The sequence below is a fragment of the Centroberyx affinis genome, unplaced genomic scaffold, assembly GCF_046629955.1.
Source record: "Centroberyx affinis isolate AG114_WGS23_722 - 3 ecotype Tasmania unplaced genomic scaffold, CSIRO-AGI_Caff_v1 ptg001264l_1, whole genome shotgun sequence".
In the NCBI taxonomy this organism is placed as follows: domain Eukaryota; kingdom Metazoa; phylum Chordata; class Actinopteri; order Beryciformes; family Berycidae; genus Centroberyx; species Centroberyx affinis.
In genome coordinates this window covers 39,619-52,242 of record NW_027279775.1, presented here as the reverse complement: position 1 = coordinate 52,242, position 12,624 = coordinate 39,619, and the positions used below count along the sequence as shown (strand labels likewise).

Genomic DNA, 12,624 nt, shown 5'->3' with positions numbered 1-12,624 from the left:
GCAGAACTCAAGCCCGGCTGCAGCTTTCTGAGATCCCTGAACCAGATTGGAGTTGGGGATTTCCTTCACTTGAAACTGTAACTGTTGAAGGGGCTTTTTCACAGTCTCATGCCACAGCTGTAATTTAAGTCACCTTTAAAATCTTCATTCCAGTGATATTTATGACAGATTGGATTATCAGTAAATCATCCTCATGGAATTTAAGATTTTAAGAAGACAAATTTAAATGATGGTAATTAAAGAATTTTAATGCCTCACTACCATGTTGGTTTCTGATTGTATAACACCATAGTTTACATCTGTGAGAATGATTCCACAACCATGATGTCACAGTAAGCAGAGAGGGGATGGGATATATTTAGAACAGGCAACACAAAGGTTCACTTTGAATAATTCCCCTGCTCACAGTTTTCTAGTGAAATCAAATACATAGCTATTAATTTAGGAATCCACATTTTATTTACAATTTGAAGGAAATGACTTTAAGACAAATCAAGTTATTCCCACCCAAAGTGATTGCACATGCCCATCAGTGATGAGAGCAGTTCTGGTTAGAACAACCAAACTTAGCCCTCGTTTATTTTTTTCTGATGGAAACCTCTTAGGAAAGGCCTAAACTAGACTGTCTGTCAGGAAGTGTGGGAGGTCAGAGAACTTCTTAACAGCCCCCGAGTTTGTGGCAAACAAGTAGCAGACTTGCTGCAGTAGAATGAGAAAACAGTGCCACCTGCTGGCAAACATTCGTGTTCTGTTCAGACTTTGCAATGGGAGAAACAAGGTGTTAATGTCTACTTGGCTTGTGAACTGTTGCAGCTTGCATTATGTCAATTCACAGTTGCGCTGCAACATACATTAAGGTCAATAGTTGAGTGGTTATGTAACCGTTTCCTCCAGTAGCCAGCCTATGCTGACACTGTGAACATGCACGACAAATAGCTTGTACAAGCCTGAGAAACCAGTACATTATCATTTGCCAGATTACTATTGCATAACAGAACAAGAATCACCAAGACAGACAATTTAAGAAAGAAACACAAAAGATAAGTTCCTCTTTACTTTGTTCTTTATTACACATTAAATAGGAGTGGTGAGATTCATGGCAAAAAATAGACTCATTTGAGATCAGATCACCACTCTACACTGCCCACAACAGGTGTGTTGTAAAGTGGTCATTCATTCACTCCCCTAGACCTGGACCCAGTCACACTCCCTAGTCACATACACAGAGCGGAGTGAAACTCCATTAAAGCAACATTCATTTAGACACACCAACGAAATGAAGCACAATTTACAAAATATGCACCTTTCAGTATCACAACTATACAAAGGTTGTTAAAATACGATCCAGGTATAAATGATACATTTCGGAAATCAGCTGTTGGCACGCAATAAAGGAAGAGGAACATTTCAAACATTTTGGTAAAACTACTTTTGAAACAGTATTGTTAACTAGTGGGTTCCATGATTAAAATTGCATTAACAGTTATTATCTACTTCATGAACAAAAAGAGGTATAAACTGGGTCAAAATTCATTAATCCTGAAAACAAAATGTATCATTTCTGGGTTTTCTGTCTCAATAACATTGCTCTCTTAAAACAGCATTTTGTGTATTTCTTGAGCACAGTCACGACAAAGTCAATGTTTTCTCGGCTTGTCTTTCTACTGTCTAAATGTTGTAGCACCTAATGCAAACATAAAGGCAAAATGTAAAAGCCCCAGGGGAACAACTTGAAAATAAGATGGAAAGGGTGAAATATGTGTTGACCCGGGAAAGAAACTAGTAGTTTTTTTTTTTTTTTATAAATTCAGACAATTTTCTCTAAAAACTAATTTTATGGCAATTATTGCCTCATTTACAAACATCAGTTCCAGTTACATCACTCCAACACACAAGCTTTGTGAGAGAAAATGACGAATTATTTTGGTGGGCTATCATTCTGTTGAAAGGCAGCCCGGCAAACAATTTCAACACTTGAGCAAATTAATCCAAAAAAAAAAAAACCCTTTCAAAAGCTCCACAAAAGGAGGAATCTGAAAATCCATTTGGACAACATTTTGAACAACCTCCATCACACAAGACTAAGGGAAGCGTCCCTGGAAGGAGTTTTAAAAAAGGTGAGATAGTAGCTGAAAAGAAATTTCATTGTAAAGCTTTCACTGAAAAGATGCTTTGTGCTATCTAACCAGTCATAGACAGCCAGGACAGCAAGTCAACAGCGTAGGAAAATGTGCAAGGCATATTCTGTTCAGATCTAGGACCTCTCAAATTTAACAGTTAACCAAATAGTAACATAAAGTAATCTGATGACAAATTGTTTGAATTAAATATAAAGTACTCTATCTGGAGCATGTTCAAAGGGGGCTCTACCTTTCTGATTCTTTTGCAAAGAACAGTAATGCAAAGAATAGTGTCAGTATAAATTGAAACAATCTGGGATACAAGCACTGAAATAAAGATTAGCAGGAAATACAGAACCATTGAGGTCAACTGAGCCATGAGACATCGGCTTGTGACGAGGCGTGAATCCCTGCAACATAAAATGACCCTGACCAACACCATACTGCTGCTGATCCCATTCTAATATAACTAAAAGCAAGCGGGGGGAACTTAAACTGGATTTTGGTGATCTGTTGGGCACCTTGTCCTTGCCCAGCAACATCATAGACCTTTTAATGTGTCATTTTCCACAAACAACTGCTGATTTCATCCTCAGAAATGGCAAATACTGATTATGACAGAAAACTGAAAACCTAAGACTTTATGATGTCCACTTGGGTCAGAGTTCCTCATTGCTGGCTCTGTTAACTGTGTCATACAGCGACAGTTTGCAATTCCCAGGTCATCAAGGACACAATGCATGCAAAAAAAAAAGTCTTATGTAGGCAAGAAATCACTACCCACACAATACAAAGCATTGACAAATTAATTAATAGCTAATTAGGGTGTTAAAACATTCTGGGAAGAGTAGGAGTTCACATGCATACTTTTATCAATGACATAACTAAGTCATACCTAGGAGTCTTAAGAGAGATGGGAACATTACACAGTGGCTGGGACATTTGGATCTCATCCGGCTAAGTGTTGGTCCTTTCTCTGTGTCTTACTTTTTCTCTAATTGAATGGGATGAAAATGAATTCTTTGGCATCCCATACTTAAAAAGGGCATCACAAAACTTTTGCAGGTCATGGCCTTCCAGCAAAGGAAAAAAAAATAAAAAAATCAGGTTGTTACTAGACATATTTGTCCAAAATGAGTTGTGACACAATCAACTCACAGCACAGCGGTTATATAAAAGCCTCCAATTCAACAGAGCTCCGTTCCTACAAAATCAAACAAGCTGCTGGACCAACACGTGTGGGCAACTGGCACTAAACAGAAAATAAAGCTTATTGGTTTCCAAGTAGCAAATAACAGAAAAGGCAGAAAAATTGGGGGTCATTTTAGTATTCAGTATGGTGGGTATTGAGAAAGAGGCTAATAATTTAGTGTAATGTACAAAATGTATTACTTAAACTGTTCAACATAGTTTCTTTTTAGTCTGTCTTGAAAAGGGGTGATTATTCACATAAGTGTACACTTTGTCTTGGACTTCTTTTTCTTCTTTTTGCCCTCCTTGCTCATCTTCTCCTTATGTTTCCGGATTTCTCGCACTAATGTGTAAAAGGCATCATCAACGCCCTGAAAAAATAAGTAAAAACAATGCATGGTTACAGTTATTTTAATACCAAAACATCAAGCACAACTTACGTAAAAAAGGGAAAAGCAGTTGAAGTGAATGCCATATAATATACTCTCATTGCATTTAAAATGATTGGCATCGATGTGTTCATACCGTTTTGATTTTGAGGTGGAATTTCGACGACTTCTCAATTTAAAAGGGTGATACCACTCAATTCAAGAATCATGTGTTAGGGACAGATCTAACATTATTTGTAAGCAATTCTGTCCCAAAGCTAGAAATAGAGAGCCAAGACTCCATTCTTCAATATCACACTGATGTACAGTCTGGAGCTGTTACATTGCCAATTTCTGACTTCATTCAATGTTTTTACATCAACAGCAGCCTTATATTATAATAGTTTCACCAATTCCTAACCAGAAAATGTAGCCAAATCTCCAAAAACCATCTTGGATACTGTCAAAGTCAATTTTCCATCTTTTGCACCTTCTTCTCAGTGGAGCTGTACATCAGTGTGACATCACACAGAGAGCAGGTCAATTCTGGCTGTGCCTCTACAGACCAAACTGTCCTAAGGCATAGCTGTAACATATTTCAGAAGTAAAAGTCGTCTTGTCTGTGCTGCCACACTAAGGCAGGTAGGGACTGGAATGATCTAGATATTGCAATGAGTGTGACGTTGCATCTGGGAGGGAACTGTAGAGCAAAGGGCCTGAAGTCACTTCAGGGTGTGACAAAGACAGCAAGAAAGGAAAGAATGAAAGACAAAGGGATTTTGTGTTCGCAAGAAAAACTTTCCCACTCATCCACAAATACACACACACACAACTTTCGTACACAGCACTGTGACATGTCTCTGCCAGTTTCTTATCACACATCCCTGGAAACATTTCAGCACATGATTTGGACCCAGATTACAATGCAGCCTCCATTAATCACGTGAGTTGGCTCACCAGCCCATACTACTTTCTTCATGTTGATTTCAGCAGATTAGATAATGATCAGCCATGATACACAAAGACACTTCAAAAAGGGGAGGAAATCAACAGCTGTGCCAGCTTCCAGTTAGAGCCTCACCACAACCCCAGTAGAAACCAGAAGGTTAGCTTGGAGAGCCCATGAAGCACCAGTTCTCACTGCGTGGCCTCTTCCCCGCACCTCCCCACAAATCCCCACCAACACACACACAGACCTGGTGGGGGCGCGGCTGCATACACTTACCCCTTTCACATCACAACACACTTTTTAAGCTTGACACAGCGCGGAGTCTTTTCTTCCTTGCTGAGCTTATTGAGCCGGTACAGCCTGATCTCCCGTACCAGAGTGTAAAAGGCATCTTCCACTCTCTGCAGTATGAGACACAACTTGCCTCAATGTTGAGGAATACAGGGGGACATATGGGTGCATGTGTTACAGACTACAGATCAATCTATGAATTAGGAAATATGCAGCAGGGGTGTGGGTCTGTTTTAGTACAAAGGAGCGAAGCGGAGCAACGGTCTGAAAGTGAGGCTGTCTGCAGATGTCTGGCCTGCTGAAACTCCATGTGCATTATGTCCTACTTAACTGTAAAACCTAATCAAAATGGAGAGTTGCATGCGTTATGGGCATATGCTGTTTGGGGATTATATTTGGGAGATTTCCCCGAGAAGTCTGACAAAAGCATAATACTGAGATTTGGGAAACACTGAGTGGCTATGAATGTTAGAGACAGTTGCTGGTCCAATAGTAGCAGCACCATGTGGATAGTGAATCACAGGTACACCCAGGTAGAGATTGGTGGAGAGAGCTGTAAGAAATGAATCATTGCGTCATCAGGTTCCCCGCACCAGAAGGAGCTGTGATTGCCCCAAATTTAGAGAGACCAGGAAAGGATGTGTGTACAGATCACAGTGTCAGCCACTCTGCCACACAAGGCCATGCTCACAACACACACAATTGGATGCAACTATGCCACGGCACATCCTCCAGCACCCGGTCATAGTTACATTAGCCAGTAAGCAGAATCATTAACCCCCCAGTAATTACCGACAGTTTTTCCTTCCATGCAAATTCCATGACATATATTTACTGATTTGTTGATTAATTATAATGCAGGATCCATTACAGATGGCCCTAATGATGAAATAATTTCACATATCCATGACAAAGTAGCATGCACTAATTCCGTTATCACCCATAAATAAAAAATTCAATTAACCAAAGAGTATTTAACAATATGCAGCACATTTCCCGAGACGCTTCCAAGCAACATTATTAAAAAAAAGACCATTAGAGCCACTGAATGTGACACAAATCAAAAGCACCGCAAGAGTCAAGGCTTTAGCATTAAATGTGATTCAAGTGCGAAGATTATCAAGCCGTTGCAAGGACACCTGACAACTGGTATGAGCTTTTCTCGCTAGAGTAATGAAAATTGATTCTGCAGTGAAAATTATTGGAGGACAGCTTGCATTCAGCCAATACCCTGGAGACCACATGCAAGTTCTTCCCATTCAAAATGCTCTACTGGATTGCAATGGAATGCTACAACAGTTCTGTGACTAACTAGTTCAAAGTGAGGTATGTGAGTCTGGAGGGTGTGGTCATCTCTGGCTGGACTCTCACCTGTCTGGTTTTGGCTGAGGTCTCAATGAAGGGGATGCCGTAGCTGCGTGCTAAGTCCTGAGCCTGCTTGGTGTCCACTGTCCGGGACGGGAGGTCACACTTGTTCCCCACCAACACCATGGGAACATCCTCAGAGTCCTTCACACGCTTGATCTGTTCTCTGGACATTGACAGGGATATTGTGAATGAGACACTCACACCGAGTACGTTAACATGCACAATAATAATAATAATAATAATAATTTGATTTTAACCCAATATGGCAATACTCTGACTATTGAAACTGTCATGTCTTTATCTGGTCATCTTAAAATCGGAATTAGGTCATAAGCAGAGTAAGCAGTACACGCTTAATGGGGCATGTAAACGTCTTAGTCAGATTTCTTTTGGGGTTTTTTTTTTGTTTCAAACTGCATATGTCAAAGGTCCACAGACACAGTAACCCAGAAGTTGCATTTAACAAGCAAACAACTTGTCGCAGTACAGTGGAATGGCCAACAGTGGACGATTATTAAATGAACCCATGTAAACTGGGTTATTACAGAAATTGCATTACTTCCAACCATGTAAACGTACTCACCATGACTTTTGAATATCTACATCTCATGAGGATTTCTACAGTTTCATAGAACTAAACTGAGACCAAACTGAGATTCTACCTTCTGATTTTTAAACATCATTTGCGCTTGCATTTCCCCTAGCTTAGCACCACCTCTTGACAATTTTAAACAGGTATCATTAGCTTTGCCTTAAGAATCGTCAGGTTTGTATCGTACGGTATGTTCCCAAAGTGTAAACCATAATGAGGAGCACTGAATGGGCAGAGGAGCCTCTGAAAGACTCTGTGGACTTTAGCCCTTAGCTCACCTATAGTGGTGAATGTCCTCAAAGGACTTGGTGTTGTTGATGGCAAAGACACAGAGGAAGCCCTCCCCTGTCCTCATGTACTGGTCCCTCATGGCGCTGTACTCCTCCTGACCTGCAGTGTCCAGGATGTCCAGCAGACACGTCTCCCCGTCAATCACCACCTGCTTCCTGTAAGAGTCCTGAAAGAGGGAGGGGTCGAGAAACTGATCAGGAGTCCCAGATTTAGTGGATCAAGTGTCCACTTAGAAGCTCAGTAATAAAAAAAAAAAGCGATGGCTGTGGGTCAGGTAATTTGAGTCGTTATGATAAGTGTCATAATCATCTGCAGTGTAAAATCATGGTGCAAGAATTTAGAAGAACGGTGCAAGACGGAGAAGATGGCATTCAGATTCAACATGAGACATCACAGTTCTCTGTTGTAGAAAGGCTCTCCATCTTCCAGCAGTCTTTCAAGTTGACAGGTTTCAGAAAATATAATGGGCTCCTAATTTCCACTGTGACAAAGCACTCAAGCATTTAATCACACTGATATCCATAATCTATCTGATTGAACGCTCGTAATCACCGTCTGATGGAATTAATTAATACCGTTTCAGATACTATTTTGTATTCAAATAACATATAGTGGAGCTCCAACTTGCAACGGCACATAAATAATTGATCAAAATTATAATCTGACTACCAGTATGGTTCATTCAGCTCAGGTTGGCCCCCTGAGAAGGCAGGCAGACATGCATGAAAAATGATCAAAAACCTGTTTGGTGTCTTCTAAGACTGAAACCAGAAAAACCTGCTATAACTCCACTTTTAGAAGAGTTTCTTCTTGTTCCCCCCCATACCAAAATACACACAGAACCATGGAGACAGTCTCCCTCGGATGCGCACAGACACACACACACACACACAGACGCACAAAGCTCCTTTACCTCGATGGTGGGGTCATATTCATCCACAAAGTGGTTCTGGATGAGCTGGATAGTGAGTGCGCTCTTGCCCACGCCACCAGCTCCCACCACTACCAGCTTATATTCTGTCATGATTCACCTGTGGGACCGGAAAACAAAATATGCAAAAATAAACTCGTCAAATAAAGATTTTTCAAGCACATTATACTCACAGACATTTACAAAGACACACATGCTATACAGCAATCTGGTACAGTGGCAACCCATTACATTCTGGACACCATCAAAGCCTTCATAACACAGCCAATTCTGTGGATAATTAGATTTGATCCCCATCCTCTTCATTTTGCCTTTCATTTGAAAAATGCCCATTTTTACATTCTGCAAGAGAAATTGGGGAAGAAAGTGCAATCACCAAAAACAGAATATGTTTGTATTCCAATTTCACCAACTAGAGATTATGTGTAAATTAGAGAATACTGCAACTGAATTCTGGAAAGCAGCTAAATCAGTATCAGCCTTGAAAATGGAAGGCAATTAGTGATGAAACTCTTTAAAAAAAAACTAATTTACATATAAAGTGTACCTGTGACACAAAAATAATGTACTTCAAATCACCAATTGATCTGGTATTGGTTGAAGTGGAACAAAAAGGGGGTCATAAATACTTCATTTACAAGTTACAAGTTCTCATCATACTCAAACGTCTAAATCTGGCAACACATTCAATGTTATTTTCTGAGTAACAGCCACACAACGGCAGCTAACCCCGGGCATAAATCTATGACATTTCATTAAGGTTTAAAAAATTGACAAGCAACTGGGGGAGGCTCTCTTCTGTCTGACTGCTTTGTAAAACAGCAGTCATCAATAGTGGCAGCCGGCCTTTTCAGAAGTTACAGTACATGCTGCACAGCGCTCTGCACAGCCTGGAGTCAGGGAGGAGTTACACCGAATATTACTGCCTTGTCTAGACAAACAAAAAAGAGAACATATGGTTTGATAGGTATTTGGCTAGAGAGGGTTTACTTTTACAACACTATTCTGTTTTGAATACTTTGAATTGTTCCCTAAAATGATATACTGTATATCTGACATTTTACACCCAACAAAGTCCCTAATTAGTATATTACACAATGGTTAGGCTGTCTTGTGCATTAAGAAGTCCTGCAGTAAAAGACAGTGTCAGTCTTATCTTTACCTGAGTTGATAAGACCACAGACAGGCCTTTCCCAGAACACGACTCACACACTTGCTCACCATGCAAATATTGTCAATTGTTTCCATCTTATCGCCTATTGGAAGTGCCTTTGATTGACCAGTCGTGATACAAGTAAAGTCAGCTGTCATGTCCAGTCAACAACAAGCAGGGGTGTAGTGGAGGGTCAACACACGGAAACTCAGCTCACCCACCTTTTATGGCTGACATAACCATTAATGTAAATTCATAGCTATACATGGTTTGTAGTATCAACCCGATGATGATAATGATGATGATGTGGTCTTTAAATGAAAAACTGCTTTTCTGAAGATAGATTTTTGTGCTTATAATTGTTGCTGTTCGCCTTATCCTGATCACCGAGTGGATGTCATAGTGTACCCACCTTTTTATTTACTAGTACATCACTGACAACAAGGTTATATCCGAGGAAAAACAAACAAACACTGCTTTCATCGGAGAATGACTCATGATTGACGGGCTGATTACTAAATTGTGCTATAGGTGACTTTATACAAGAGAAAAGTAACTACTACTTTGTCAAACATGCTACTACTTTGTAACAGTTCATAACCTGCTAGCATGGACAGGCCTTCCCACTTTTCATTGATAGTCCCTACGCTACGTCCAAGCAATAACACCTAAAGCCGGCTTCCAAGTCCAAATGAGTTCGATTCAAATTCACTATTCACAAGCACAGAGGGTTGCCAGATTGGGTGTAAAGTAAGCGTCTGGAAACCTGTGAGGGCTGTGAACACTGTGTTTAGCCGAGCCGTGTTGTTGGCTAGCCTAGCCTTGGAGCTCATCCACAGCCTCCAAGCAGGCTAACTAGCTCCTGTGAGCTAACCTCAGATGATTCACCAAAACAGTTTATTATTGCAAAATTGTCTGGTTCGTATGCTCGACACAACCCAGTAGCCTACCTTTCATTCAAAGGGGAACATGCAGATTTTGAAGCCGCCATAGACAGGCTAGCCCAAAGGTCTGCATTGCAGGGCCAGACATTAGGTTAACAATTGGGCGTAGTTTGCACTGACAACGATACTTTCACCAGCGGAATATTTCCCAAATAAATATATCGTTCAATTATTACAAAGTGGACACATTAATCCATATATTACGTTAGGGGATACAATGTTGCAACCGCCAATCCCTAAATGGACACACATGTATCAATCTTATCCATTTGTTTTACCTTTTAGCGTGTGGAGTTCCGCGTCCGAAGTAGCGACCAAACAAGTCAAGCTGATAATCCTCCTGTTTCACACGATCTCTGCATTTCCTATTTCACACCGAAACGCCTGCATTTACGTCGGTCTACCGTATTTCAAAAGCAAGCAGGAACATGCAAAACTGAGCAAATTAATCGATTGAACTTTCCATTTGATCCAGCGTCCGGCCTAGCTGCTCAGGTTGGCCTCCTTTACGCGAATATGGGCGGATACCGGGGCGCACTTTACCCAGAAAGCATAGCTGGGGATTTCAACCGGTTTTGGGCATATCACTTGCCCTTATGTCGCAATGGGAGCAGTAACACGGTTTATTTTGTCCATAATATCTACCATTCTGTTGTGTTTGACAGGTTGTGATTGTATCGGAAGGCTGATATGAGCTCTGGTTATCTCATATTGTCGTAATGTAGCCAGCAAATTATGAGTATTGTTGTTGGTTTTTTTACCATTAAATCTCATGTAAAACCCGTTAAAGTGATTCATACATAGACCAAATGTTCATGAACGATATTGTAACTATGTAGGTCACATGGTGTCAGTTTCAGGACATCTCCTTTCAATACGATGATCCCTCTGCTGCCTGCTGCAGAGTCAACACAGCCTAGGGGGCGACTCCACTATATATAGGCTCTAAATATAACTGGAATGTGCTGGAGGGACGTCATTCCCAGGCAAGGAAATGATTTGGCAATCCCCTGTCAGTTTTCCTGGGCTTTCACAAGTATCCCTTCTGCGCACTTTATGTGCATACATACAGGCAGTACTACTAACGCACAACAAACAGACTTCGAACAGTATAGCCTAATTCAGTCTGGAGAAAGACAACAAACAAGCACAGCAGATAATGAATCCACAAATTACGCCCGTGGTAAATATTTTATAATTTTTAGGGACTAGCTATCTTTCGCAAAATAGCTAACGATAATAAATAAATACATTTTAGAATGATACTACGAGTCCATGTGTGGATATAGGAATAATATAGTGAAACAATGGTTGTTATAAAACACCATAAAATACGAGAAGTTCACTCTAAACTCACTACTGAGTACCGCAGACACACTAGAGGTCACTATAGGAATATTATAGGAATATTGAAGGAATATCATAGCGATTTTCCGTCAGGCTAACTCCAACCTGCGCAACTCCAACTCTGGAAACCACAGCTCTGCCTGTGAAAACAAAGTAAAAACTGTGAACCTAAAACTTATTTTTGATAATACGTTTTGTGTTTAGATTAAATAGATTCCATTAATAGGCCCAATCTTTGTAACATGATGACAACAAAAAGTCAAATGGTAAACTCGGATGTTCTCACTGGAAATCTATGATTTAAACACAAATGTAATGAGAATCTATTATGTGGCCATACCAAATTCTTTAAACCTGGCTGTCTGACTGGAGACAGTGGTCCTTTCCATCACACACACACACACACACGCACACACACGCACGCACGCGCACAAACACACACACACACACACACACACACACACACACACACACACACACACACACTGACAAGAATCACTCTACTGCATCACATGGCCACAATGCCATCATATAGGCCCATTACTCAGTCTATATTGTCTCACTGTGGATATAACTATCACAAATACAATAGAACTATACTCTCAAACTATAATTTGCAGATGTGAATTTAATGAAACTGTCACTTGAGAGTTTAGCTTGTTCCCCTAATGATGGCTGCAAAGTTTCATCTAATATAATCTACAAAGCATCACAACTTCAATGCAAACAAATTATTAATAGAATTCCCATGATGTCACATGCGTTTCCTACCAACAGTGCTTTACCATATACACAGCTTGTTGGATGTGCTGTTATTTGGTTATAATCGCCTGTTAATAAATTACAGTCACCTGTTATTTTCCCACCAAGATGATGATGTAAGGTGATGTAACAGAATACTAGGATTTATCTAAAATTACTGGAAACTTCAAAATATAAAATAATCACAGACAGGGGTGCCATGTAAAAAGACACATATGTAATTAATTTAAGTATGGCAATGGCATACTTATTTAAAAGCTGACTGAGAGAGTGACTGTTTTCAGACAATAACGCTGACATTCAAGTTCAAAAAGGAT

At 40.2% G+C, this 12,624-nt stretch overlaps 1 protein-coding gene across 2 annotated transcripts; it reads right to left on the bottom strand.

The window, feature by feature from the left end:
• Positions 1-1,051: 1,051 nt before the first annotated feature.
• Positions 1,052-10,713, bottom strand: kras (v-Ki-ras2 Kirsten rat sarcoma viral oncogene homolog). 2 transcript variants are annotated; one of them, XM_071525090.1, is made up of 6 exons: positions 10,477-10,713; positions 8,084-8,201; positions 7,158-7,336; positions 6,291-6,450; positions 4,905-5,029; positions 1,052-3,682 (listed from the first exon to the last, which is right to left on the bottom strand). In XM_071525090.1, the coding sequence occupies exons 2-5, from the start codon at positions 8,192-8,194 to the stop codon at positions 4,910-4,912; spliced, it is 570 nt and encodes a 189-aa protein (XP_071381191.1). In that variant the 5' UTR covers positions 8,195-8,201; positions 10,477-10,713; the 3' UTR covers positions 1,052-3,682; positions 4,905-4,909. The 2 variants fall into 2 exon arrangements, with proteins under 2 accessions (XP_071381191.1, XP_071381192.1); XM_071525091.1 differs by lacking the exon at positions 4,905-5,029.
• Between the last annotated feature and the right edge of the window lie 1,911 nt (positions 10,714-12,624).

Coding starts and splice junctions, on each gene's coding strand:
- kras (XM_071525090.1), bottom strand. CDS start 8,194: ATGACAGAATATAAGCTGGTAGTGGTGGGAGCTGGTGGCGTGGGCAAG. Junction 7,337..8,083: donor AATATGACCCCACCATCGAG/GTAAAGGAGCTT, acceptor TCCCTCTTTCAG/GACTCTTACAGGAAGCAGGT. Junction 6,451..7,157: donor GAGGACATTCACCACTATAG/GTGAGCTAAGGG, acceptor GTCAATGTCCAG/AGAACAGATCAAGCGTGTGA.